The sequence below is a fragment of the Penicillium roqueforti genome (genome assembly GCF_015533775.1).
Source record: "Penicillium roqueforti strain LCP96 04111 chromosome Unknown scaffold_01, whole genome shotgun sequence".
Classification (NCBI taxonomy): domain Eukaryota; kingdom Fungi; phylum Ascomycota; class Eurotiomycetes; order Eurotiales; family Aspergillaceae; genus Penicillium; species Penicillium roqueforti.
The window spans coordinates 2,216,071-2,243,974 of record NW_024067565.1 but is presented as its reverse complement, the minus strand read 5'-3'; the positions used below and the strand labels follow the sequence as shown (position 1 = coordinate 2,243,974).

Below are 27,904 nucleotides of genomic sequence, written 5' to 3'. Positions count from 1 at the left end.
ATGATCTATCCAGATGTCTCTACTCCTCCATCAATCAGAAATTGCGGAGAGAAGTCGACATTGTGCTCAAGACCGTTGGTGAGACATGGTCAAAGCATTAAAAAAAGCTTTTCATTACTTTTGATATCATCATGACTGCATCGCATCATTCATAGACCGGGATAAACCTCAACATCAGCTTCCGCCCACGTGGCAGCGAGATGAAAGCGTGGTCCTGCTCAATACCCTCGTCGTCGACAATAGACGTCGTGTAATTTGAATATACAGCCGCCATGACCAATTTGATTTCTGCATCATTAGTGTGTTCTCCGAAACCCATACTCGGGAGGCATACCTTGCAATGCGAAATTACTCCCCAGACACATGCGTCCACCGCTCCCGAACGCCCAGAACAGCCGCCTCATGTCATGAATATTGTCTCCTGCCTCGATCCACCGTCGAGGCAGCCATTCCAGCGGGCGCGGGTAGACCTCGCTGATGCGATGGAGGGAGTAGGCTGTTGAGCTGACCCTCACACCGCCTGGGATGCTGTCGTATCCGTGCAGAGAAGTTCCTTTTTCTGTGGTTGGGGTCACGCGGGGGAGTTGTGTTGGGGCTGGGGAGTGAAGACGGAGAGTCTCGCGGACAATAGCGTCCAGCAGGGGGAGAGCGTCGATCGCGGAAGGAGCGGGGAGGGGTTTCTCTCCGTCTGTGGCTGGGTATTGGAGGGATGGCGATAAGGTAAGAAGTTCCTTTCGCAGCTCGGCCTCAACCTCTGGATGCTGCGATAGCTCCCACATCATGTACGTGAAGGTGATTCCTGACGTTTCGTGGCCTGCAATTAGGTGGTCCAGTAATTCGGACGCAACTACTAGGTTCAACGGACGCGAATCGTATTCCTTCTGGTTTAGGAGGCTCTGGTGCAGCTGGTCGTAGACGACTGGGTTCGTGGATGGCAGTTTGTCCTCATCGCCGAAGACGTCCTGCTTTTGAGATGCTTCCACCCCCGCGCATAACCCTAAGCACCACCCCTCAATGAATCCCATAAACCGATCGTCTCGACTCAAATACTTGAACCGCTCATACTCTTCCAACCATAACTTCCACTCGGGAATATCAAACAAATACCTCGTCCCGTGTCTCAATCCAAACAGGAAAGAGGAGGTAAAGTCCATTCCAACAGCCTGGAAGAGGGGCAGCACATTCACCACCTCTCCACCCTCCCCCACCTTCTTGAGAATAGGCATCAATCGTTCCCAAAGCACAACTTTTGAGATCGCCCGCAGATCACTAGATTCCTGGAGATATGACTTGGAGTAAATCTTGCTCAGCATGCGCTTTTGGTGCGCGTGCGGCGCATTGTGGACCATGCCGACCAAATTTTCGGTGTTGAAGTTGACGAAGACATCGTTGTAGAACGGATGTTTCTCGAAAGCGCCGGTATATATTATCTTCAGACCTTGGAGAGAATTGACACTCAGCTCCTTTGGGCCGAGACGGACAATGGGGCCGTGCTTTTGGTGTAGGGCGTAGATGGCGAGGACTTCCGTGCTTGTGCTGCGCTTGCGGTCAATCCAGCCGCTGGAGATGGGTGACGTGAAGTGAGCATTGGGGATGGAAGAGAGTGGAGAGAGGAAGTAGGGCTTTATAACATGGTAGTATATGAAGTAGGAGATGAGGCTGAGCAGGGCGAGGGGTATGAGGGGGGTCATAGTGAGAGTGATGGCAAAGAGGAAGAAGACAAGATGCCAATCAGACAACGGGGTTTTCAATCTACAGTCAGTCCCAATCATGCATCCTTCTCATGCAAGGAGTCTTGTCCCGCCAAAGCAAGGTGTGCCTGGTACTGAGCGAGCTAATCATTGATTTTGCAGTTGATTGATTCGAAAGGAAACTATCTCCGAAATACTCCGCACTTTATCTGTGGGAAGAGATTCTCGAGTCTGGGCGTGTTGGTCAAGCTGAGATTCTGAGTACGGAAGTTCTCCGTACAACAATGCCCGATTTACCGAGGGGAGCGTGCGCAGGGGCTCGGCCCCCGGGCCCCGGAGAGTGGAGCCGGTGAACCAGTAGATCCACGGGCCAATACACAGTCAAGACTCAAACCCCGTTGATTTAAATTCCAAGGTTGTCCAGTAAAGTAAGGTATCTTTTATTAATTCTTTACAAGATACAAGATATTACTGGTTGGTATTGAAATAAAGAAAGAGTGAAGGACAATATAACAGATCACGTGGGTAGTGAGCCCTATTCCACAAGTTCACATTTCTGGGCCTAGGCCTTTGTGCCCTATTATAAGCTAATTAATCCTGGCCAGCAAGATTGTAAATATAGTACAACATACGAAGTGCTGATTCCGACATTAAGGATTCCGATATTAAGGGGGTCTAAATCGACAGGGTTGAAGTGTACTACCCTGCAAGTCGACACAATTTTCAACCCCACTCCTGGCGTGGCAATAACAACTGCGGAGTACTCCGAACAGTGGAGCTACAATCAACACGAAGTATCTCTAGTTCACACTACGCCGTAACCATGCTACAAATTACCGAATTCCAATGCCTTCTCCAGCACCTGGATTCTATTGGAGGCGAGCTGCTCCACTATGAGACAGATGTACCCGGTCAATTCCACGAGGGGCGGAGAATATTCTAATGCTTGACACCTTGCTTTCATACAAAGTACCGACGTGATCTACCATACCCCTGTCCTTTGTATTGACCCTTCATTGTCTCTGCTGTGTACATGTCAATATGCCCTGGGACAAAGACACCTCAACAGTCACCATGGCTCTGGCCGACGAAGCCCCGTCCAGAGGCCATGTCGCCCCCAAATGGCGCGGCACCCAGGCTGACCAGGCCGATATGAGCGCTCTAGGGAAAGAGCAAGTCTTGCGAGTACGTTTCCTATTATCCTGGTTGATGCATCTTCGCTGACCCTATAGCGTAACTTCCGATACATCTCCATTGTAGGATTTGGCTGCACGCTGATCGCCACGTGGGAGGTTGTTTTGACGTATGCCATCCACACTTACTAATTGTACCAATGACTGACTGTATAGGCTGCTTGCGCAAGGACTGACCGATGGAGGAACTGCCGGTCTGATCTGGGGGTACCTCATCGTCGCTACTGGGTTCCTTCTGGTGTTCCTGAGTCTGGCCGAGATGGCATCCATGTGAGTCTACCCGTTGAGATCTTGTCTCGTAATTATTCTGACCCCCCAGGGCGCCCACCTCCGGCGGACAATACCATTGGGTATCGGAGTTTGCCCCTCCTAGCTGCCAGAAATTCCTCAGCTACATCACCGGTAAGTTCTCCTACATCCCTTCCGCTCAACTCAACTAATTATGTAGGCTGGCTATGTGCTACAGGCTGGCAATGCGCCATTGTAGCGATCGCGTATTTGGCTGGAACTATCATCCAAGGCCTGATAGTGCTGAATCATCCGGATTATGAAGGCCAGCGGTGGCACGGCACCCTGCTGGTTATCGCCATCACCTTGTTTTCGATCATATTCAACACATTCCTGGCCAAGCGGCTGCCATTCGTGGAGGTATTGATTCTGATTCTGCATGTGTGCGGCCTGTTCGCGATCATAATTCCGCTGTGGGTCCTTGGCCCTCGCCGCAGCGCGAAGGAGGTGTTTACCGAATTCAACAACGGCGGAGATTGGAACAGCGCGGGAACTGCCACGCTCGTTGGATTCTCGACTACAATCACCGCGCTGATTGGATATGATTGTGCAGTGCACATGTGTAAGTCTATCTCTCGAATTGACGAACTTCGCTAATATTGTACAGCGGAGGAGATCAAAGATGCGTCTGAAACCCTGCCAAAGGCGATGATCACCTCTGTCTGCGTCAACGCCGCCTCCGGCTTCCTGATGCTGGTGACTGTCTGCTTCACACTAGGGGACATTGACGACATCCTGGCCAGCCCAACAGGATATCCGTTCATGCAGGTGTTCTATAACGCGACAGAGAGTCTGCCGGGAACGAACACCATGACCGCTATTCTAGTGCTGACTCTAACGGCGAGCACAATTACAGAGGTTGCAACGGCATCGCGCCAGTTGTGGTCTTTCGCGCGTGATCGCGGCCTTCCTTTCTCCGATTTCTTCGGCTATGTATGGTTTATTCTCTTTCTACAGCTTTGAAAATACTAACAGCGCCAGGTAAACCCCGGTTGGAATATCCCCTTGAATTCCGTGATGGTCTCGCTAGTAGTGACAGTCCTCTTGTCACTCATCAATATCGGCTCCACAACCGCACTACTCGCCATTGTGACCCTGACCATTGGCGCAATGATGTCCTCATATATCATAACAATTGCATGCGTGCTCCTCAAGCGTATCAGAGGAGAGCCTCTCCCACCGCACAAATGGACGCTTGGCCGGTTCGGCATGGCAATTAATATCGGGGCGTTGTGCTTCCTCTGCCCGGTTTTCGTGTTCGCATTCTTCCCGCTCACTTCCACGGTGGAGCCAGAAACCATGAACTGGTGCGCAGTGATGTACGGTGGGATTCTTATCGTCGCGGTGGTTTATTATGTGTTGCGGGGACGGCACCACTATATCCCGCCCGTGGCGCTGGTGAAGCGAGAGATGTAGGCGCTACCAACCTGAATAACTGTTACATTAGAGGGAGGAAAAGTGATTAGATAGGGTAATAACTAGAGATACAACAATAGCTACATTCTCGGATGATAAAGTGGATTCTTCGATGCAACGGCGTAGATTTGAGAGCAGCCGTATCAGTGGTTGGGCAACACGACATCCCAAACTCTGGATATATTTTAGGAGAGAAAGTTAATCCAGGGTTAATAGAGACTGGGTCAAAGGTTATTCAGACTTCGTAGAAAAGTTAGTTTCACAAATTATGCCGTCTTTTCCCGCCATCTATTAGAAAACTAAATCAAGAAAAGAGACTATGTTGTACTAAAAGACTACTAAAAAGACTACTGAAGACTACTACGGAGCTAGCTAGATCAGGCCGTTCTTAGCGACAGCAGCCGCAAACGCGGCCGACCTCGGGACTAGTTATGTATTCTTGTGGTACTTGATAAAGAGAAGGAAAAGGAAGGACTTGGCAGCCTCGTGCCTCGTGGATATGAAACAAGCGTGCAAGATAGTAGCACGATCCAACCAGGACCTTTTTCCACTTTTTTCCACTTTTTTCCACTTTTTTTACAGACTCAAGCCAATGATATATTTTAACAGCACGGCCCTCAGTATCAGCTTAATAGATAGTCACCAACTGCCTACGTAGTGTCTAGCTAGAATATATGGACTAGCGAATTCAGAGGGCTGTACGGAGTCCAATTGACGAGGAATCGAAGGAATCCTAGGTTTAGTGATTAGAGAATATTCTGGAAAATTGGGTGCTTGGGACGCGCATTTCTATGGCCTGATCCTTTGGGTTACAACGTATGTTATACTTCGTCGTGAGTGTTCTAAAAAGGTCGTGAGCATAAGCTCGATGCGTTTTTTAATTTATTCCATATTCAGGTGGAGGTGGGGGCACTCTAAGCGGAAGGGTTCCAAGGTTTCGGCCCCCATTCAGCCCCATATCGCCGAACTTTGTTCCCAGTATGTACGAAGTCTCCGAGCCCGTCCGGTTGGAGATGACGAATTATTTTAATTTATTAGTTGCTAACGTGGCGGAGCGCCCGCTCGGTCGAGATATCTTAAGTGGAAGGCTTTCGGCCCCCATACGACACTATCTACACACTTCGGCTGGCTGGTAAATTAACCCAATCAAACTTAATCTATGTTACGTTCGATCGGGTTCCAGCTCGAGACTCGAAAAGATCGACTAACTTGATCGGGAAAACAATGGTTTGTATCACCTCTACACTACTCCGTCCTGGGCCCCTATCATGATTAGGGTTTTCTAGAATTCTAGTTCCTTAATGATGTTAGGATGCCGAGTCTTGAGCTCAAGTGGTTTGAGCCTACCCGAGCTACTAGCCCCAAGGTTACTATCCTTGCTAGGTCCCTCCACTTAAGTTGCCTGAGCTGTGTGGCCACCATCGACGGAGTCAGCATCATGGTCGCTGGTTATCGTCCTTTCGTATTTCTTTTCAAACGATATCCTCGCTGAAACTTCCAAGCCCAAAGACGTGCCACAATGGCCATTAAAGTGCCCCCCGGCCAGTCACCGCCTTTCGAGACAATAGACGACAGGCATCATGCCGGTATTATTATCATTACCGCTGCCATATGCCTAGTGATTTCGCTGGTCTGTCTGCTGATCCGGGTGTATGTGCGGACATTCCTCAGTCCACCGTGGGGATCAGACGATATCATCCTTTTGGGAGCGACCGTACGCATGGAAAGAAACTGGCATATTCCGTAAATGGGGCTAACGGGAATAGATATCCGCAATTATCGAGTCAATAGTCATCTTCCACGCCGCGAGCATCGGCTTTGGGACGGACATATTGCTACTCACCGAGAAGGCCGTTGATCGCATACAAAATGTTCGCATTACCCAATGTCCCATTCAATTGTATACACTAACAGCATAGTCCCTCCTCGCCGCCGACATCCTCTACCTCATAACCCTGTACCTCTCCAAATGCTGCATCATTGCCATCTACTTGCGCCTGACGCCCCGCAAGCACCACAAGAGTATTCTCTGGGCGACGTTCGTGCTTAGCACAGTGGGGATTATAGTATCGATACTGCTTATCGCAGTGAACTGCGAGGGAAACAAGCCGTGGGTTATACCTGGCGAGCAATGCCATAACCTGGTATGTCTACTTGAAAAACCACCGCGAACGGAATATACAGACGTAGAATCGGATATACTAACGATGACAAGTTCCCCCGCTGGCAAGCAATCACCGCGCTCGACATTTTGACCGAACTATTACTTTTTGCCTTCTGTATCGCCCTAATCTGGGGTCTGCAGATGCAAATCACACATAAAATCGTGATTATGGTGTCCTTCGCGGCGAGGCTACCGTACGTCCCTCTTCCACTTCCCACAATCTAATATATGGAACTAACAAAATTCAAACGATAGATTAATAGTATTCTCCGCCATCCATCTCGCCAAACTGAAGGAATACACAATCGTGAAAAACCCCACCTTCACCGCAATCAGCCACACAGTCTTCACCCAGCTCCACCTCAACTACGCCCTGATAGCATGCACGGTATTCTGTCTGCGCCCCTTCATGAATGCCCTCAGTACCCACTACGGCACGGCCGGCGACTCAAACCTTGGTAGTAGCAGCGGCGGCTATGGATACGGTTCTGGGTCTAGGAGACGTGTAAATACAGACCCCTACGCTTCTGGGCGGTCGCGGGATTACGAGATGGGCAATGTAAAGGGAAGACCCTCCCGTCAGGTGAGTGGTTTGTTCAAGGAGAGGCCGCACTTGGGCGATGGGACGGAGAATAGGACGGTCGTTTGTGAGGCTTCAGGGCCGTCGCATTCTGGGGAGGGGAGGTCCGAGGAGGACAGGAGCAGTGAGCGTAGTGGCAGCGATGTGAGTACGAGGATGATTATTCGGAAGGATGTCGAGTATACTGTTTCTGTGGAACGGTAATAGATCTTTTCTTTTGTTTTGATGAAAATATGTCTTCCAAACCCATGTATATATAATACCAAGGACTACAGCAACAGTAGATAGTTCAAGATTGATAGAATTCTGTAACTATATCCGACGTTGAGCAGTCGTGAGGTTAAGATTTAATTTATAGAATTACATAGCCAACGAAAAGTCCCCAAGGGAATCCTGCCAAGCAGTAGGGAAATAGAACAAATTGAGCCCCGGAAAGTCCCACTCGGAGACAAACTGCTCAGGGACAAACCATTGGAGATCCGCTTGGGCATCAAACAACTCCCAGAACGGCGACGTATCCGTGGGCCCATCTGAGCTGGGTTGCTGGGCCTCCATCAATGCACGCCCGTACTTCTCAATACTGACCTTCAAGATTTGAAGATAAATATTCCCAGCACCGGACTGAGTTCCACTAGCTCCAGCTTTACTCAGCTCATCGACGAGTCGGTTACCTTGTTCCAGCAGCTCTTGGTGCTCCTCGTCGCGCTCAGGGATCAGACGGGATAATTTGAGAAGCAATAGGAAGGAGAACGCGCACTTGGCCCAGACAAAATCCATTGCATATTTCAGTTTGGCGAGGTAGAAGTCTGGATCGGCAATTATGAGGCGAAGATGGCGGCGTGCACTTGCTTTGGCTGTGAGGAGGATTGTTCTTTCCGTGGTGGACATGGCACTTCACGTTTGTGTTAAAACAGATGGAGGCATATGTTCTTCTAGAGTAGTACTCACGCTACGTTCTCAACACCCATGGATCGTAATGCTTTGCAGTTAAGCATCATTTCGGTCCAGCATTTCTGTACCCGAAGGGCGACTAGTAGCGACGGCTTCTCTTCGGCGGCGGCGACACAACCTTCTTCGAATTGTTAGAAAGTTTCAGCGCATTATTTCATCTGATTTTATACCGATAATGCGTAACCAGTCACTGCCCGGGGTTAGCGGGTTTTTTAGGATACGGTAAAACTGGAAAACTTACTCGAACCACAAATCTAGCTCGATTTTCATATCATGCACGTAATCCGCGATGCTTTGCCCATCGAGCGATGTGTTTCCTCCTAGGGCATCACCGACATTGGCTATAGAAGGTAAATTAGTCATTGCATCTAAATCCACCGAAAGGTCATACCTCTGAGAATATTTAACTAAGAAAGATTAATACTTCTTCAAGTCTGTTTTAGATACCCCACATACCTCAACCTGAGAGAACAAACGTAAATCCAAAATAGTCGACCATGGATGGCTAAGTAAAACCCGACAGCGGCGGGAGTTCCCCTTTAGCCGAATGCCAGGTGGTTTTCCTCCGTCAAGTCGGAATCTACATTGCATATGATTAGCCTAGTAACCCATAAAAATAAGCCAAGCTCATCTTACATATGCTCGAGAACCAAAAGCCCGAACCACGTCCGAGCATTCCACATAAGGGCTCTCTCCTCTTCAAACATTTGATGTGGCAAGGCGTAAGCCATATCTTCGTTCTGAAGAGCAAGCCGCCGGGTTAATTCATCAAAGGCCTCATCCAATTCCAGATCCAGGGCCATGCGAGTGGCAAAGGATAAGATTAGTGAGCGTTCTGCGGAATAACAAGCAACTACGAGCATTGCTTGAATTGATTCTCGGCAGTTTAATTGTTTGTTCTGGATTATGACGTTGATCCATTTCTTGAGTTCGGCGTGGAGAACGTCGGACATTGAACCACCTCCAGATCCTGGAAGAGACTGTTTAGTACAATAGTACTGTACAAAATATACCAGGGGTGGGCATTCACTAGTTTCGACCATGCAGCCAATGGTACAAATTGCGTTGAGAAGGATACTACTTCGAGATCGGACCGAGTCAAAGGTGTCGTATTGAGGGTCGAAGATCGGGATATACCTGTCCTGTATAATTCACGAAACATGAGGATTTAAAGTATGGCAATAAGGGTTGATACATACACATCCTGCAAAGAAGCTGAAATCTCTCAAGTCAGTAAAACATAATTAATCCCCGAATAACTCCCGGATCATACATACGTATTGAAGTATGAAACAGCACATTCAAGCGTGATGAGGCCTTTATCAATAAAGTCCGCAATAGGCTCATCTCGAATCTCAAACCCAGACCGTTTTCTTTTGGGTGGTCTAGTAATTATCTGACTGCGCGCGTAGGGAGGCTGAGTCGATGTCTCATTTGGAGAGAGCGTTTGTATGGTCCCCGACATAGACCTTTGGTATTGGTGGCAATTTGTATACCTAGCGGAGCCAGTGACAGGTATATGTGGGAATAAACCTTCGGGGTGATCCTGTGAATGAGGAAAACGAGAGCCACAAGCGCTCTCGCGAGGCACATCCTGTTGCCTATCACAGAGGTGGCTTGGGGAGTGTGTTAGTTGGGACTTTGGGGTGGGCTGTGAACGGCTCTGTTGAAACAACTCGCGCATCTGGTCTAGCTGTTTTCGGAGATATTGAACTTCGGACTCGACGCCTTCGATCCGCCTGGATGATGTTAGTCTTGGTTGATAACACCTTAGGACACTTCGTACTCTGAGACGGGGTCTTTCGGTATTTCGAAGAACACGCATTGCTTTTCTAATTTTTGACATCTGATTTATCAGGATAAGCTTTAAGCTTCATGTAAATCTGGAATATAACCACCTTGTACATGGTCTCTCTCCGTCGCATTTTACCTTGAAAGGATCAGTCAAAACCCCACAATATGCAGGCTCGGGAGGCCTGGGCACTGACCTTCGATTGTCGACAAGCACTGCAGGCTTTCTATGCACCAAAAACGCCATGCATTGTTAGGCTTCGTCCGCTGTTGTGGGGTCCTAATCCGAATAGCGACGTACCGGAATGCGTTTTTTCCCCGTTGGCGCTGGAATAAGGTGCAAGGATTCATCCTCTATCACCGTACTGTACGGGCTACATTCAGACTGATCAGCCATGTAGAGTCAGCCGTCTTCTGCTCGCACTGATGATTGTCGGGGTTGACGGGAAGGGGAAAACCTGGAGAAACGCGGGGTTCGGGTTTTTCTCCGAGCCGGCTATACAATCAACCAGGTCCCACAACGAAATAGTTCAGCAAAGGAAAAGCTCTAATTTAAGGAGACTTTGGTGGTTCTTGCTTTTGACTGTAATTATAAACATATTATATTCCAATTTACATTTAATCAATACAAAGGTGCTATATCAAATAATGCGAAATCAGATGTTCCCACTATAACACAGACTAATTAAACTTGCCACCTTAGAAGACATAGACAAAGTCCTCATTTTGCAAGTCAGTGAGATCTTTCCAGGCATTGTCATTTGCTGCTTGTTGAGGCAAATCCTCCTTGGCATCGTCGGAGACAGCTTGAATGGCTTGCATCGACTGGTCTACAATCTTAGCGTCCTTGCCGAGAGACACACGTCTCTTCTCATGCTGCTTGTTCAGGAAGTACAGATATGTGGTATTTGCCCTAATAATTCGTAATTAGAAAGAATGATCACTCGAAGTTGGTTAAAACCTACCCGGTGAGACCTATCAAGACACAAAACATCGCGAGACTGGGCGTGCGTTAGATATTTGACGCACAAAAACTTGTGCGTTGATAAACTTACTTAGAAAGCAGACCACGACGATAAAGCGGTGCTTCATTTGTGGTATATAGGTTCGGTCCAAGGACCTAGGTAAGACATATGTCAGCACGAAAACCCGATGTGACGGCTTACAGTGTTACATACATTACCAGCGCACTGCCCGACATACAGGATAGCGGTTGTAACCTTTTTTTTTGTTTCTCCTGCTGTGTTTCCTGCAGACCAAGAGTATATTAAAGGTGCTAGAGATGGTTAGCTGGGCTTAAATCCCGGAATGAGGTAAACGCTTACTGATGGCTGGGTACACAGAGATCTAGATGAAATCGATTAGCTTCACTCCACAGTGATGTTTCGTTTCAATTCAACACTTACAATATAGTATCCTGCAAGTAAAGGCCCTTTGTGGGCATTGTCGTGCGTAATCTGTAATAGCATCACACAACCCGCGATGGGTGGGAGACAGAGCAATGCCAAGACTGGACTCTTCATTTTCCAAATGGTTGCTAGCCAAGCTCCTCCCATTGTGGCGACAAGCTGCACTGCACCGAAGGGAATGTTGAAAAGCATAGTATCATATTGGCTGAGGCCAAAGGATTTGATAATCAAGGGCCCGAAAGTAGTGATGCCGCCACTTGGAACACTGATGAGTGGTTAGCAATCTTAGTGCAGTGATTTGTACGATTTGAGCTCACTCACGAAATAGAGAACATTAACGCAAACCAGAACCATGACTTGGGATCGAGGATTGCTTCTTTTGCGTGGTCCCATTTCCACTCTTGGCTCTCAACACCCTGTTGATTCATTCGTTGTCTTTCAATAGATAGAAGTTTGTCCTCCTCTCCGAGGAACTTGGCGGACACGGGGGAATCGGGCATGAAAACACTAAGCAAGATTATCTTAGTATAATACGGCGAAAAGGGGAACATGGTCAAAACTTACAGGACAACAGCAGAGAACCCAACCGTAACTAGGCCGAAAAAGAGGAAGATGATCTAGTCGGTGTTAGATGTTAATACCTCGACAGGCAATTATGTATTATAGCTCACCTGGTAAGGCGCAAATATAGAGGAATTGATGTGACCTAGTCCAAAGGCAATCAAGCTTCCAAACTTTCCTTCGGCGTTAATATAAGTGCCACGAGGACAACATGGGAGGGAACTCACCATATTCACGATTCCGTTCATCGCATACCACGAACTCAACCTCACAGGCTGCTCACGACGCCGGTACCACATTTGAGTGACTGCAATAAACGCGGGTGCTGATAAAGCTCATCGTTAGTAGGGATGGCTAGGTATTACCAGGAGACAACGAACCAATTCCAGCTTCAAAGATACCAAGGAAGATTCGGCAAGCAAGCAGCTCTCCAAAAGTTGTAGCTGCAGTCATGCATGTTAAAGCAATGCCCCATAGCAGGCAGGACACGGCCAGAAACTTTCCTAGGGGCACTTTAACCAGAACATAGGCAACCAGGGGTTGGAACACCAGCTGCGCCAGATAGATTGAACCCCCCAGCCAAGAGTATTGCTGGCCATGGAGATGGGCTTTCTCAACGATTCCGAACACCGAGGCGTACGAGATGGTTGACTTATCGAGTTGCTGAAGGAAGTAGATTCCAAGGAGAATGGGAAGCACACGCAAATCGATCTTTCGAAGAACTTTGGCGTTGTTCTCAGGGGTTAGGATGGTTGAGTGCCCTGCCTCTTCAATAAGTTGCAAAGCATGATCTCCTTTGGGCTGACTTCCTGTGCCATTATTTTGAGGAGGCACAGCTTGTGACAGCTCGGGGTCAATGGTCTCCACGAACTCCTCCCGCTGGTTCTTTGCCTGTGAAGTTGACTCCTGCGACATAGCTAATCACTCGCAGAGACACGGTGGGAAATAATAAAAGACCAAGTAGGTATAAAAAGACAATGAATCAAGCTGAATAGGGGGAGACAAAATACGTAAACCTGAGATATATGTAGTACAGCCTGTATGCACAACCCCGTGGGGAAGGAACTATATTACATTCCCCGGAGAAGAGAGCCAAACCCGAAGTGTCACACCACGTACAACATAGTTTTCTTCCTTTCTAGCCCTTGGCATAGTTGGCGATAAAAATTTGTATAGTCCACGCGGTCAGTTGACCTGGAGAGAAACGGCAAGACACGATACACGCGGCCGACGTCGGGATGTATTATCCAATCACTTCCCTGAGGCAAATTCTATGGGAGGGGCGATGGAGGAAGAGGAGTCATGAGAAGTGCCGAAAATCGTTAATATCGGGTTTCGGTGCGCAAAGCCGAGAGAAAAACTAATGTGGGGCCTCCCCGGACGTTCTTTGTGGGGGAAATGCGGAGGTTTACGGCAAAATTAATCCCGGAACCTGCCCTTCCTTTCCCTCTCAACCGTCGCGTCTCCGCTTCTCGGGGATTATCTCCGGATTCCGATTCTACACAGCTACAATGCATCATTCGTACCACCGTGGGGTACATGAAACGATGGGACTGAGGGGAGCTCGACTAGCATTCAAATACACCACTATGTCAGGGCATATCCTGGTATTCTCTCCAGTTCCTCCGAATCAATTGCATTGTCTTTCACATTCATCATGCCTCAAAGAGAAGTCTGCCCCAAGGGCTATTCGCAAGTGCCACAAGCCACTGATCAAGAAGCTTCCGTCCACCTCCGAAGCAGCACAAAGAGCAAGAGTGCTTTTGATTTCACTTTTGAAGCTATTCGTCCCAATCTATTCCGAGCCACTTTCGCCTCCACAGAGCACCCTATTCCTCCCTATCCGAGTGTCACCAAGCCCGAGATCAACCTCCAGGGCGCCAATGTCTTCACCAAGGAGGGTCCCTCCTCCAAAACAATCGATGTCGCCGGTGTCACTGCTTCCATAGACTGGGAATACACCCCTGTGGTCAAACTGTCATGGACCGGCTCCGAAAAGCCTCTGCACAAGGATTTGCCGCTGCGATCATACATTGTAGACGGCGAGGGTGTCGCCAACTATTCAGTTCATGACCGCGAATGCCTCCATGTCGGACTCGGCGAGAAGGCAGCTCCCATGGATTTGACTGGTCGTCAATTCCAACTATCGGCCACCGACTCTTTTGGATATGATGTATACAATACGGATCCCCTCTACAAGCACATCCCGCTTCTGATCAAGGCTTCTGCAGAGGGATGTGTGGCCATCTTCTCGACCACCCATAGCCGCGGTCTGTGGTCTGTGGGAGCCGAGATCGATGGGCTCTGGGGACACTTCAAGGTGTACCGCCAGGACCATGGCGGTATTGAGCAATACTACATTGTTGGCAAGACCATCAAGGATGTTGTCCGCTCGTATGCCGAGTTGGTTGGCTTCCCCATTCTGGTCCCCCGCTGGGCCTACGGCTATATCTCCGGTGGCTACAAGTACACCATGCTAGATGAGCCGCAGAAGGCTCATTTGGCCCTTCTGGAGTTTGCGGAGAAGCTTAAGCAACATGGAATTCCCTGCTCGGCTCACCAGATGAGTTCGGGCTATTCCATTGCTGAGACCGAGCCCAAGGTTCGCAATGTCTTTACATGGAACCGAGAACGCTTCCCGGATCCCCAGGACTGGATTGCCAAAATGCACCAGTACGGTATCCGACTTCTCACCAACATTAAGCCTTTCCTGTTGGCTTCTCACCCCGACTTCCAGAAGCTTGTTGATGCCGGTGGCTTCTTTAAGGATGCCGAAAACCAGCCTGGATACATGCGTCTGTGGAGTGCTGGCGGTGCCACCGGTGGCGATGGTGCCCACATAGACTTCACCTCAGCGGAGGCCTTCAAGTGGTGGTACGACGGTGTCCAGAGTCTCCAAAAGGTTGGCATTGATGGTATGTGGAACGACAACAACGAATACACCCTACCCGACGATGATTGGACCATGTCCCTCAATGAGCCCACTGTCGCCGATGCCGCAGCGAAAGACGTCAAGAACTCCGTCGGTCTTTGGGGTCGTGCCCTCCATACCGAGTTGATGGGCAAATCTTCCCACGATGCCCTGCAGGACATGGAGCCCAAGCTGCGTCCCTTCGTCCTGACCCGCAGCGCCACCGCTGGAACCCTCCGTTACGCCGCATCCTCCTGGAGCGGCGACAACGTTACAAGCTGGGAAAACATGAAGGGTGCCAACGCCCTGTCTCTAAACGCCGGCATGTCCCTTCTCCAATGCGAAGGACACGACATTGGTGGATTCGAAGGCCCCCAGCCCTCCCCGGAGCTCCTCCTCCGCTGGATTCAAATAGGCTGCCACGCTCCCCGCTTCGCAATCAACTGCTTCAAGACTTCTCCCAAGGACTCTGACGTCGGCGATGTCATCGAGCCCTTTATGTACCCTGAGATCACACCTCAGGTCCGCGCCACCATCAAGCGTCGTTACGAAATGCTGCCCTACATCTACTCTCTCGGTCTGGAGAGCCACAAATTCGCAACACCGCCACAGCGCTGGACCGGTTGGGGTTACGAGTCTGATCCCGAGGTGTGGACAAAAGCACTCAAGTCAGGCGAGGAACAGTTCTGGTTCGGTGAGACCGTGCTCGTTGGTGGCGTCTACAAAGCCGGTATCGATGTCGCGAACGTCTACCTGCCCCGAAAGTCCGGCAGCGTCTTTGACTATGGCTACGTCAACATGAACGCTCCGTACCAGTACCTCGCATCTGGACAGTGGGCCAAGATCTCGTCGGAATGGCAGAAGAGCATTCCCCTCATTGCCCGTGTCGGCGGTGCCATCCCTGTCGGCAAGAGCGTGCACACCCGTGTTCCTGGTGATGAGACCGCTGCATCAGTGGCCGTCCAAGATGTCGACGATTACCGTGGTGTGGAAGTGTTCCCGCCCAAGGGAACTTCGCACGGTACTGTCTTTGCTACCACTTGGTATGAAGATGATGGTATCTCCGTCCAACCCGGCACTGCTGCATACACGATTACCTACAGCTCAACCGAGGAGAAGGTACTTGTTAAGTTTGAGCGTGACGAGGCTGGCTTTACTCCTGCTTGGAAGGATTTAGATATTGTTCTACATAATGGGGATCAGCGCCGTGTTGTCTCCAGCACTGGCGATGAGATTGTGCTCAAGGGTACAGACTCACGTGGTCGTGTTGTGTATACTCTCAAGGCTTAGGTGTTTGGGTTTTGTATATAGAAAGGTTTTCCCAGGCCCGTGGATATAGACTTACATTTGGGATATACCAGGTTAGATTGAGGATCGATGAATTTACGTGAATTTCTAATGTTTTCGATGAGTATTCTGGCATGACAGGGCTCAGCTCTCGCCACATTTATAAGGCCTGCAAGTAAATTTTGTTTCTGGCTCAGGCTCAGTAACAATTAGCATTGCTGAATAGCGCGCATTTTCGCCTGATTGAGGCCTTAATGCCTGATAGTTGGCCTGAACTAACTAGTTAACTAGGAGCATCGCTTTACGTAAATTATTCCGGGACGGAATAACCGGGCCCGACGACCCCATGAACATGAAGCTTTTGGCGCCAAGAGATATTATATTTAGACGTGGATGACCACGCTATGGCACGGTGGCAATTGTAATTCCTCCGGCATCCCAGGAATCTATCGCTCTACTGGCCACTATTCAACACGTTGGTGATATGGTCCAATTCCTCTTCCCACTGAATATCCGGCTCCTCATCCTCAAACGGATCAGCATTCAACACAGTCACGTCCACATGCACATCATCCCCGAGTGTCATTTTACCACGGCCGACCAGCGTGCACAATTCATCCAGTAACCCAGGTCCATTGGCTGTAGCCAGCTTGGGGTCAACATACACCTTTACGTTGAAGGTTTGACCTCTTCGGAAGAAGAATCCCTTGCTATTGATCGCGCGGTCATTGTTATCAAGCGGGAATGGGTGCATCGTTTCCTCGCGGTAATCGGTCAACGCTAGGATGAGACCTTCTCCCTCTCCGAGGCGAGGCGCTACTTTGTCATGGAGCTCCTTGTCCAGCTGGATGTTACTAGATGAAAGATTGATGTTCGGCGCTTGGAGGAGCATGTGCGTGATATGGTGTTGTTCTTTCGTGCCGAAGAGATAGAATGGCATGAAGTTACGGGGGTAATGATTGTCTCGGAAATTGGAGTTCAATCCCCGACTCTTCACCACTCGGTTCATCGTCACGTTGCATCGGATCGTGTGTGAGTAGTATCCTGCTTCAACGAGGCCGATCTCACCCTCGATTTGTGGACGAGAGTGGGTCGCGTCCTTGATTTGAAGCATTAAGCTTTCGAGATGAATCGGACCATGCGACGCGAATCCGATGTCTTCACAGGGGAATTTTTCTCGCAGTGCGATGTATTGACTTTTGACATCTTTCCGTAGTTCCACCGCCAAGATGATCTGTTGACGCTGGGTTGCGCGATGGAATTTTGTCTGGAACTCCAGGAACACTTCATCCGTTCCTCGTAATAGGAACTCGATAGTATTTGCCGTAGGACTATTTCGCGGGCGGCATGAGTTCTTGACTTCATCAATAATGGTCTCCTCCAGTTTCTCCATCAGCTGATGAATGAAGCCACGTTCTGTCGGAAACGGACTCATTACAACGTTGCGCAGAACCCAGAGATCTTGTGCACAGGGCTCGAGGTGTAGTCGTTTCATGAAGTTCTGCGCACATTTGCCATATAATGCGGGCTCGAATTGCGTGGAGGTCAAGAAGAGGGGGATTTTACTGGGGTCTTTGTCACTCCTTGTGATCGATAGTCGGTTGACTACTCGTCTCATCAGGTAATTCGCTTCCTCAAGGTCGGTGTTGATGGTCCCATCGGCATGGTACCAGTTTAGGGCGAATGCGTTGATGTTCAGATCTGAGCCGATTTCCCGAAGCCATTTCATCGCACTGGGGTTGCTGCTGACTTTGGCGTTATCTTTCGTCAGAACATGTTCCCAAATAAGTTCACGTTGGTGGTCTGCTTCTTCTGACAGGATGTCGTATCCCTCTTTCTCGATCGGCAGTCGGTTGAATGGAACGATGACATAGTAGGATTTGCCATCTTCCTTGGGTTGCTTTAGGTGCATAGCTGCGTAGAAGGCCGATAGCTATCAGGGGTTAGAAAGCGGATCGTAATACAGACAGAAAGGGGAATCCTACCCGTGCACTGGTAAAGGCTGCTTCGCCCAACAGCATCCCGTATCCTCTTGGATCCAATCCGATAGTCTGATTTGAGAGCCATGCAGCCATCGCAGCAGCACCGGGCTTACTTCCCTCAACACCATATACGCCGATGTTTTCCATTGATCCCTGAGTGAGGTATGGACTAGTCCAGGTAACCAAGAATCGCATGCGACCGTCCCGATAGCAGAGACTGCCCGCAGGGTAGGGGATATAACCCGCCTTGTGTGGATCAACCGTGATAGAGTCTGCCTCTTTGAGTGCAATCATATGCTTGACGGTATCGGGTTTCAGGGTCAACGAAGGAACGTTGATGACGGCGTTGTCTCCATCCTTCCTCTTCGTTGCTCTTCCCGGGGCCATATAAAATCGTGGAATCATGCTGGCAAAGTATCCGCCCCAGGCTGCATCGGCGTGCACCAGGAATGACAGCCCCTTGTCTTGAAATCGACGTCTCATTGCCAAAATGTCATACAACGGATCCACTTCACCTTCTTCCGTGGATCCGATGATGGCCACTACGGCGTATACGGCTTGACGCTCGGTCACACATCGATCGAGCTCTCGCTCCAGCGCTTCGATGGAGATATGCCCGTCCATGTCTAGCTCCACACCCTGCATATTGGCCGAACCAATTCCGGCGATCGCTAGGGATTTATCAGTAATCGGTCACTCTAGGGCAGAAAAGTGAAGAATTACCTCCGCCTTTAGGCCACGAGTAGTGTCTCGTCTGGGCCAGGAAGTACTTGGTGGGCTTGGTAATGTTGAATTCGCGCTCCAAAACATCCTTCCCTGTGGTTTGAATGCTGAAAGGTGTCAAGGCATTCTCTAGGAACTTGGACGTGATACCATATTGCCGATACAGAGCATCTCCCATACTCAAGATGACCTCCGATCGAAGATTCAAAAGTTCCCAGTTCCCTAGATCCCTGAAAAGCTTCTCCTCTCCCACACAAGTGGTGACGTAGAAGCTATCAGCAATGAAGCCAAGGCTACCTTCCTTCATGGCTTGGTAGAGTGTGAGGGGGTAGAACTTCAGATTCCGAGCTGTACATTGGTCAATCCCCGAGTCTTTGGCATCACAGTGAGTAGGTATGCTTACCAACCCAGATCGATTCCAAATTAGCCACTGTTCCATCGCAAGTGATATGGCCCCAGGACAGCGGCATTTCCAATTTTTTAGAATCGGTATTGTATCCAAACATATCGCATAGCTGCTTTCCAGCCCGGAGCTCGATGACGGTCGTGAACGGACTAGCCTCCACGGTGACATTGTTGGGATTGTAGATCATCGTCATGAAATAACCCAGTAGCCCCGGCATAGTCATGTCCGTACACATGTGACCCTCATAGCGAGGATGCCAAAATGGAATGGAATGTTTTCCCAAGAGTGAGACAGCTTTCTTGACTGCTTCATGGAAATTTTGGGTGATTTGTTGGAACTCCGGAGAGGTTCGAACATCCTCGGTGATAAAGACCTGTTATTGTCAGTTTCTATACCCGTCTTTCATCTGCATTGTGCTATTATGGGGTGTTGGAACACACATCATCATCGGGTTGGTAATCAGAACGTGTCTTTTCGATTTGATCTAGGATCGCTGTAATGTTGGCTCGGAAGTTGCCCATATTTTCGGATTTAGGTCCGATGAAGTACGAGCTGATGACATTGTGGGGATTGTTTTCTTTGCGTGGTTCATTCATATTGGTGTTTTCCTTGTGTCCTTCTTCCTTTCTCGAGATGTCTGTCAGACCATCAACTCGTCGGGGGATAACCAGATACTTATACCACTCTTCCTTTTCATAACTGGCGATTCCAACAATACCCCTCTCACTAATGGGTGAAGCTTCCCTCCTCTCAGGCCAATGGCTTTCATCAGCAGCGACCCACACTATACATGTAAGTCGCTTTGCCTCTGGACCCTACGGATAAGGAATCGATCAGCCTTCTAATGGAGTCATAACCACACTGATGATCCCGGTTTGCCCGAGACAAACTGCGACCTACGTAAACAATAAATGAAAGTATGATAGGTCATACAGCAAGTCATGCACAGTCACGTCAATATGGAGGATATTTTTGAATCTCCCGCTCGAGCCGGTCCGTTCCGTGCGGTATGAACTACTGCGGAGTAGATATATCGCCACTAGACCTTGTGTCTCGGCTGGATAGAGTGTGTGGAATTTGTGGCTGGGCTGAAGACTAGCGCACTAAACTGCAGATCCTGTCGATCAAGCTGCTTACTTATAAGGATATACTTCGTCATAGACAATGTAGACCGTCGTCAACCTCCAGTACTCCACAGTACAGGTCATGCATTATGCACTATGTCAATAAGTCCAATACAAAATATCTTCATCTGCGTAAAAGGTGGTATATATCCGGTTTCTACACATGGGTGGGGAACTTGGGCACTTTTACATAACATATAGATGCTGCGTTACTTGAATCTGCATGTTTTGCCCGCTATCATTTGCCTCGAAGTATGGTATCGCGCTGTGGCCCAGATATCGCTCGACGCACGCACTGGTAGCGACTTGGGATCTTCAACTAGTCGAAAAACGTGCGAAATAAGTAGCTACTCAGAACATCATCACCAATTGGAAAAAAGGCAGGGAGGATGCAGATATGAGCATACTAGACTGGAACAAAGGGTTAAGATATGAAAGAAAATATATAGTGCACTCCATCGATCGAAGCCAGTGTTATTGCAATGAAAACATGCGAATTTTATATTTCCTATCTAACTAGATCTCTAAGTTGGCTCGGGTCAATTCTTTGCCGCTACTACCTCCATTTCTGACATAAAAGACCTGGGAATCATAGGAATAGGCAAAGAAGATTTTATTCTTGAAAGTATGTGTATTTCTAACCTAACTAACCATGCGTTTTGTGAGTCATTAAAACCCCCTATTTCAGAGCCGAGGCTAGATAGACGCGGCGGGCAGCCAGCTTGGAAGTATCACAAAACAATCATTAGCGTACGGAAACCTCAGATCATCCAACGCAAAGTTCCAGGCCTTTGCAACCCGATTGTCTGGCAGATGATAGGGGCGACATTCCCACCCCAGGGTAATCTCGTCAGCGATTCGAAAATAGAGATTGAATGGTGGTGTTGTGATCCCTGGATATGACACTGGACCTGAGCGTTTCGAAGGAAGTCATAGCTATATGTCAACTTGGTTTGACTATTACGGTTCCTGCAATTCGTATAATAGAAAGACTGGGCAAACTGTTGGTGTTGCATATTAAGATCTCTATGAAGCTATTCAAAGATCACCTGATCTGGCAATATGAAGAGAGTTCCATTCCACATGAATCTACCCCGTACCATAACTGGCATTAAGTACTCCGTACGGGTCGTATTTAGTCAATTAGCCATAATCCACCATCTTGCATTAAATTTCCGTTTTCGAAATTGAATTATCTCTCTCATTCGTGGTGCTAGAATTAATTTAAATTGCTTCATGCCCTGAAAAAAAGGATGCCGCCAAAAGCTTTATATTCACGGGGTCATCGGGACTGGTTATTCCGTGCCGGCTGTAAATAGATGCCTAAAAGCGGTCGAAACTCAGGCCGAATTTCAGGCATTAAGGCCACAATTTGATAAAACGCGCTATGCCCCTTTGGTTACACTTCCCAGGGCAATTCCCGTTTCCACATCCACCTCAGGTTCACCCGCTTTACCATCTAATCTTCCAAAAGTGGATTTCAATTCATTCTGACTCATGCTCGAAATGCTGCCGACCCAACTCTTCCGTCTCCATAGTCAATTCCTCCACGAATAGAGAGCTCAAGAAACCCAATGCTCCAAAAGCGGCCACTTCATACCAGATTGTCTGCATGGCGTCCTTATATGAACCTCGAATGAGGTCCCGCAGATCAGGAGAGATATCGGCTGTTCGTAAATAGGGAATGAAGCTTACGGCCTCACTGGGTCTTTCAACAATGCCAAAGAAGCAGGTAAATCGATACCGCTAATCCTGTTGGCGAAGACACTGCTGAATGTAGTGGCATCAACTGCAAGACCAATAAGAGCACCGAATAGCCTGAACGCGACCATTATTCCCATTGCGAGACCCTGGTCATCGGGTGCAGCGCTGGCTTGCATTGGGATGGGAGGGACGCTGAAGATTGTGCCAATGCCGATCCCCGCAATCACCTGGAAGCCAGCAGTCATGGCTACTGAAGAAGATCGATCCCACAGTGAGAAGATACCACAGCCAACGGCGAGGAAAACCCATCCAGCCCAAATCTCCCATATGTATCTCCGAAAGAAGTCAACGGCGAAGGCGGCAATTCCGGTAAAGACAAATACCACACAGCAGAATGGTAAGATTGAGATCTAAGATTTCAACGGTGATTCGAGGTAGACCGCTTGGAAAAACAGTGGAAGATATTGCAGAAGAGTATAAAGCACGAAGCCATGGATGAAGCTTCCAAGCAGAGACATTTGTGCCGTTCTGGAACGGTAGCGGAAGACAGCGTCGGTCTGATAACCCTCGTAAAATGCAAATCCCACCAAAATCAAAACACCAATGATAAGCGGAACAATCGTTCGAAACGATCCCCAGGTGTACATATTCCCAGCCCAACTGAGTGGTAGGGCGAACAGAACACAATCGGCCGTAAATAGTGGCATTCCAAGCCAGTCGATACGCCCAAGCTGGGAGCGAAGGGACTGGTCAATTGGTCTTAGGCGCATAAAGAAAATAGCCAGGAAGAGGGCAATGCCGACTATAGGCAGATTAATCCAGCCGATCCATCTCCACGTAACAAACTCACTAAAGACTGCACCGAGAATAGGACCCGCGATGCACCCTGTCGCCATTGGAAGCGACAGTAACCCAATATACACAGCCCTCTCTTGCAGAGTAGTGATATCGGCGACAATGACCTCACCTCGGACGTCGAGTCCGCCTCCGCCCAGTCCTTGTAGAACACGTCCCACAATCAGAACTGCCATGTTTTTCGCGACGGCAAAGACAATCGATCCAATACCGAAAAGGGCAAAAGCCGCGTAAAGAGGGATCTTACGACCGCAGATATCTGAGAAACTGATATAGATGGGCTGGATAACCACGACTGCTACTGTGAAGGAGATGTTGGCCCAAAACGCGGTCAAGGTCGTGCCGAAAAGTTCATCGGTGATGGCCTATAGAGAGGAAGGGTTAGGTGAACTCAATGGCCGTTTGAATTGAAGGAGTTGTTATCGAATTACCGGGATTGCAACGGCCAACATGGTGGCATCCAGGGACACCAAGAAGACCATCAATAGCAAAGCTATAAATGCAAGATAGAATGACAGAGGTTTTGGCTTCCGGTTCCGTTGCCCTGTTTCGGGGTCGGTTGGTGGCAACGTATCCGACGCATTTATTTTCTCTGTACAGTCACATTCAGATTGGGATTGAGATTGTGCTAGATACTGGGACTGAGACGGAGCTTTGAGATCATCTCCTGAAGATGACTGGTCGGAGCATTCTTTCGTGTTTGGTGGTGTGGTTTCTATTGGTGAGGAAATTCTTCGGGTATTATTCTTTTGGATAAATCGAAGGCTGATACTCGAAGTTCTCCCTTTGAGAGAAAAAGGCTACAAATGTACACATAGTCAAGGGCTGTTCGAAGTGATTGGTAATGAGGTGGATTTGTAATCAATCTCCAGGGGTGTCTCCCATTGTTACATCCACCAATTCACGCGATAAGAAATGGCGCGATATAGTCCTTGTCGTTATGTACTGCTGCGTTATCTCCCTGCAAGCATCCAGATGGGGGTCCAAACAGGAAAAGAGTTTGAGTGGATGGGAAGTGGACTTTGGAGAGATTCGGGAGATCGACAGAGAGCGGGGTGACTAAGCGGTCATGTGAGCCATGGATGGATAACTGATGCGACTACAGTGTAGTGATGGAAAATGATAGAGGGAGAGAGTTGTCAATTCCTAAAGGGCAGAATGCCCGACTATCTAGTTATGGGGGTTGGTGCCTGCCGCACCGGGCTGATGGTCAGGTGACCACTATGTCCAACAATAACTAAAGTACGCTAAGGCAGAGATAAAAAGTACCATAGAGTGTGTGGTTATCTTATGTTCTTTTTCGATTCAGTGTCTTTAAATAGCTTTATGACTTAGATCCTTTCAAGATGGAATCTACACAATGTCACAAATGGGGCTCGATGATCATGCTGGTGGGTCGGGGAATATATATATATCTTCTGAAGCTTATTCTACACAGAGAGATTTCAAACTTACGTGGGGTCATTAGCCTGTTGCCAATGTAGACACAAAAGGTACGCTGCAGCTGGGAATGCTCACTGCACTTGAACTGTGTCAGGCTAGATTATTGATGTGAATGTTCAGAAGAAGGGAAGAAACTGTGAGTGTTGTTGATCAAAACTACGTGCCGAGGTGCTGGTACCAAACCCATGGTCCCAAGCAATATTGTAAATTCGCTCTATATTATAAAATTACCGACCTGCACAACCGACTCGAAACCTGAAGCCCTTGTAGTCACGTTGCATGCTTGCTGCATGTTCCTTTCATTCCCGCAAATGCAGTGGCCATCTTCGATGCCGATAGCAACTCTAGAATTTGATTTACGGAATGAGTAAATACAGAGCAATTTACAAGTCTCTCGGCTGGAATATAGTGAAGGTTCTTAATAATAGAAAGAAATTATGTCTTCGTTACTGAATGAACAATATATTTTTTATCTCTTCAACGTTGAACGGGAATCATGTCCAAAGCAATGAATTTAAAGGTTGCGCCTTCTTTTCCATTTATCTAAAAAGCAGCGTAGTCTTCACCAAATAATGACCTTCTTAGATAGTTGGAAAAGCTGTGATGTTTTCCTAGGTTCATACGCGATTTCCATTCACTTCCGCTACGGCCTACTGAGCTTCCACCTGCCATACAGCAGTGGGTATTCTACCACCACGTTTATTCGATATCAAGCAGCTCTTGCGCCTACTTACGAATCGTCTCTGTAAGCTTCTCCACTTCCTCCTTGGTATTAGTGGCAGGAAATACGACATGCAGATGACCTTGCCCCTTCACAGGAGTTTTGTTTTATAAACGTAACCTGTCACGGACCAGGCTTTGTAAGAAGAAAGTCTTTATTCAGGCGGAATACTAAGTATAGAAAGGAGAGGAAAGGAAGGAGAAAACTATTTATCGGTCCTGATCTCATGGTTTTGTGCGAGAGCTTTCAACAAACCACGCAAATGACGAATTTAGCCCGCTTGCTTTCGCTTACGTTCATGAAAGGAGCGGTTACTTCTATAACTGGGAGATACAGACAAGGCAGGTGCAGGTAGGGCAGGTGCGGTCGCCTTCCAGATCGTCATATAACCAAACTTGCCGAGAGCAGTTCTTGGAAGACTCGAGGAGCATCATCCAGTAAAGATATGTTGGCAGCATGAGAGAAATGTAAAGAGCTGTGTATTTCTGAGTATGGGTATGGGTCATGTGGGTGCCATGTTCAGTAGATCATCTACCAAAAATGTCAGACTAGACTCTGATGTGACGTGGGATAGGCGATGACACAATAGCCATACTCATTTTGACACTACGAACAACGAAAAAATCGACTTTGTACTTGTAGGCTTTTAGTTTGTACGAAAATGTGAGGACTGAGCATGGTGCTAGCCTCGATTCAGTTAAGTGGATGAGAGACGAGTAAGGATGAAGTCTTTTTCCTGACTGAGAATGTCCCAAAGTCTAGGGCCAATAGTGCAAGCATACCATACGTGGTCTAGAACTACATTTAGGAGGGCCCAGGTTCACCGCGGTAAGGGGGAATTTGAAAGGGGAGAGTGAAGAGTTGCCTGCGCAATTTTGAGCATATGCGTGATGGTATCAAAATTTTCGTTCCGGGTCAATGAAACCTGTGGAATTAATGTTCACCCCTTGGAATTGGTTTTGTGGTTTACATAGAAGCGCTCATGCAAAACATTGATTTAGCAGAAAATTTGGCTTAACATCCAACAGCAAGACTTCTAGAGTGGTGATGGATTAGGCAGCAATGCTTGGAGAAAACAAGCATTTACGGGGAGCGAATGAGAAGCAGAAGTAAATCACCGACAGTCAACTAAGCAAGCCCCTTTTGCGTTACCCATACGTTCGTCCCATCATAGGTAATTGCGTCAAACTGTGTACGTATAAGCTCGTCGATCTCCCGCCCCACCATGAATCTCTGGACCTTGATTGGCTAACCGGAAGCAGATGGTTCTGAACAATGGAGAAAAAGCCATGGCGATCATTTTGGGCGATCATTGCGTAATAAGCGGAAATTCGGAAATTCGGCAGTTCTAAATTTGGTCAACCCTAATTCGATTTCAATGGAGCCGGGCCTGTGGGGAAGCATTTGGATCTCAACATCTGTCAGCCATGTCAACATACTCACCGTCTCCATCTATGGAAATGAGGCTCAGGGGCTTCCGAATAATACAGCAAGCAACGTAGCCTTTCTCATGGATTTGCTCATACAGAGCTTCAAACTGAGGGTAAAAGAGCTATGGTTTTCGGATACGTTGAGCTACGAAGAACCATAAATTCAATGTGGTATGTGAAATGACAAGTTCGATGGAGCACTGAGGAGTGAAGCGTGGCTGGGATTTGCGGAGGCCGCGTGTACGTGGGGAACACATCATCTCAGCCCTGGAGAAAGCTCTTCGATTGTCCAATGAAACTTGAATAAGATCCAAGTCTAACCAGAAGTAGTTGCAGCCTAGGCCAAGCTACTGCAGTATTCGCTTTTGGCTTTTTTAATAGAATCATATTCCAGACCAGCCTTGACGACCATGACGCGTCAATCCGATCGTTATTCCTTTCTCCAATGTCGTGACAAAGTTGAGCTCAGTCAAAACATTAAGGGGGTTCCCTCGAGTTTAAAGGTATAAAGAGGCGGTCCTGGACACTGTCTTCCATTCATCATCACTCTCATCCAAACACTTCCAAACACTTCCAAACCAAAGACACTTTCAATCCTTTCTTTCTACAACAAATCTCCAACTGCCAATATGAAGGTCACCTCTATTCTCGCTACTCTGATGGCCGCTGGCCTCGTTGCCGGTGCTCCCCCCAATGAGCGTATGTACACCGGCACATGTAACCCATTCCTAGGCTGAGAGTTTTATTAACACTATTTTCAGGCCCTACCGATGTCCAGGGCAACCCCCTCCCGGAGCCTACTGCAGCTGAAGTTGCTCTGCCCCCGGCTCATGGCGACAATGACAATGACAAGCGGGACCAAGTTCCCCCTCCTCCCAAGGACGCCAAGCACCCCAAAGACGTTAAGGACAGCGGCAAGCGGGACCAGGTTCCCCCTCCTCCCAAGGATGCCAAGCACCCCAAAGACGTTAAGGACAGCGGCAAGCGGGACAAGGTCCCCGCCCCTCCTAAGGAGGAGGTCAAGCACCCCAAAGACATCAAGGACAGCGGCAAGCGGGACCAGGTCCCCCCTCCCCCCAAGGATGGCAAGAATCCCAAGGATGTCAAAGATGGCAAGCCCGCCCCCCAGGGAAACTAAATCTATCTTCGATAGATTTGCAAATTCCTCGAAGTGAATGTTTGTTCTTGATCTAGATCGAAGAACAGATTTACATTTGAGCAAATGCGTCTTTTTTGTTTTTTTGACTACTCAGTGTATCGCAATAATTATTATC

General features: G+C 48.4%; 9 protein-coding genes across 9 annotated transcripts; 4 read left to right on the top strand and 5 right to left on the bottom strand.

Annotated features, from left to right (window-relative positions):
- Window positions 1-145: 145 nt before the first annotated feature.
- LCP9604111_1279 (cytochrome P450) lies at window positions 146-1,691 on the bottom strand (the record flags this gene model as incomplete). Its single annotated transcript, XM_039076516.1, has 2 exons — window positions 146-288; window positions 335-1,691. The coding sequence occupies 2 exons, from the start codon at window positions 1,689-1,691 to the stop codon at window positions 146-148; spliced, it is 1,500 nt and encodes a 499-aa protein (XP_038933827.1).
- A 1,074-nt stretch (window positions 1,692-2,765) lies between these two features.
- Window positions 2,766-4,588, top strand: LCP9604111_1278 (uncharacterized protein; the record flags this gene model as incomplete). The annotated part of the gene is made up of 7 exons (XM_039076505.1): window positions 2,766-2,876; window positions 2,924-2,994; window positions 3,041-3,154; window positions 3,204-3,286; window positions 3,333-3,734; window positions 3,780-4,105; window positions 4,154-4,588. The coding sequence occupies 7 exons, from the start codon at window positions 2,766-2,768 to the stop codon at window positions 4,586-4,588; spliced, it is 1,542 nt and encodes a 513-aa protein (XP_038933826.1).
- Window positions 4,589-6,107: 1,519 nt separating this feature from the next.
- On the top strand, window positions 6,108-7,536 carry LCP9604111_1277 (uncharacterized protein; the record flags this gene model as incomplete). The annotated part of the gene is made up of 5 exons (XM_039076494.1): window positions 6,108-6,302; window positions 6,355-6,459; window positions 6,508-6,732; window positions 6,804-6,946; window positions 7,008-7,536. 5 exons carry the CDS (start codon window positions 6,108-6,110, stop codon window positions 7,534-7,536), a joined length of 1,197 nt encoding a protein of 398 aa, XP_038933825.1.
- Window positions 7,537-7,692: 156 nt separating this feature from the next.
- Window positions 7,693-10,471, bottom strand: LCP9604111_1276 (uncharacterized protein; the record flags this gene model as incomplete). Its single annotated transcript, XM_039076483.1, has 14 exons — window positions 7,693-8,224; window positions 8,281-8,404; window positions 8,454-8,473; window positions 8,525-8,624; window positions 8,675-8,690; window positions 8,740-8,863; window positions 8,920-9,253; window positions 9,314-9,425; window positions 9,483-9,498; window positions 9,561-10,022; window positions 10,070-10,129; window positions 10,182-10,213; window positions 10,272-10,301; window positions 10,376-10,471. The coding sequence occupies 14 exons, from the start codon at window positions 10,469-10,471 to the stop codon at window positions 7,693-7,695; spliced, it is 2,058 nt and encodes a 685-aa protein (XP_038933824.1).
- Window positions 10,472-10,773: 302 nt separating this feature from the next.
- Window positions 10,774-12,959, bottom strand: LCP9604111_1275 (uncharacterized protein; the record flags this gene model as incomplete). The annotated part of the gene is made up of 11 exons (XM_039076472.1): window positions 10,774-10,987; window positions 11,040-11,075; window positions 11,130-11,194; window positions 11,253-11,350; window positions 11,400-11,421; window positions 11,481-11,748; window positions 11,805-11,990; window positions 12,048-12,100; window positions 12,155-12,217; window positions 12,272-12,369; window positions 12,425-12,959. The coding sequence occupies 11 exons, from the start codon at window positions 12,957-12,959 to the stop codon at window positions 10,774-10,776; spliced, it is 1,638 nt and encodes a 545-aa protein (XP_038933823.1).
- Window positions 12,960-13,701: 742 nt separating this feature from the next.
- On the top strand, window positions 13,702-16,245 carry LCP9604111_1274 (putative alpha-glucosidase; the record flags this gene model as incomplete). Its single annotated transcript, XM_039076461.1, has 1 exon — window positions 13,702-16,245. One exon carries the CDS (start codon window positions 13,702-13,704, stop codon window positions 16,243-16,245), a length of 2,544 nt encoding a protein of 847 aa, XP_038933822.1.
- A 451-nt stretch (window positions 16,246-16,696) lies between these two features.
- On the bottom strand, window positions 16,697-19,949 carry LCP9604111_1273 (pyridoxal phosphate-dependent decarboxylase family protein; the record flags this gene model as incomplete). Its single annotated transcript, XM_039076450.1, has 5 exons — window positions 16,697-18,175; window positions 18,228-18,895; window positions 18,948-19,295; window positions 19,351-19,726; window positions 19,794-19,949. The coding sequence occupies 5 exons, from the start codon at window positions 19,947-19,949 to the stop codon at window positions 16,697-16,699; spliced, it is 3,027 nt and encodes a 1,008-aa protein (XP_038933821.1).
- Window positions 19,950-22,168: 2,219 nt separating this feature from the next.
- LCP9604111_1272 (MFS-type transporter sphD) lies at window positions 22,169-23,488 on the bottom strand (the record flags this gene model as incomplete). Its single annotated transcript, XM_039076439.1, has 4 exons — window positions 22,169-22,591; window positions 22,667-22,983; window positions 23,032-23,401; window positions 23,468-23,488. The coding sequence occupies 4 exons, from the start codon at window positions 23,486-23,488 to the stop codon at window positions 22,169-22,171; spliced, it is 1,131 nt and encodes a 376-aa protein (XP_038933820.1).
- A 3,771-nt stretch (window positions 23,489-27,259) lies between these two features.
- Window positions 27,260-27,768, top strand: LCP9604111_1271 (uncharacterized protein; the record flags this gene model as incomplete). The annotated part of the gene is made up of 2 exons (XM_039076428.1): window positions 27,260-27,329; window positions 27,392-27,768. The coding sequence occupies 2 exons, from the start codon at window positions 27,260-27,262 to the stop codon at window positions 27,766-27,768; spliced, it is 447 nt and encodes a 148-aa protein (XP_038933819.1).
- Window positions 27,769-27,904: the final 136 nt, after the last annotated feature.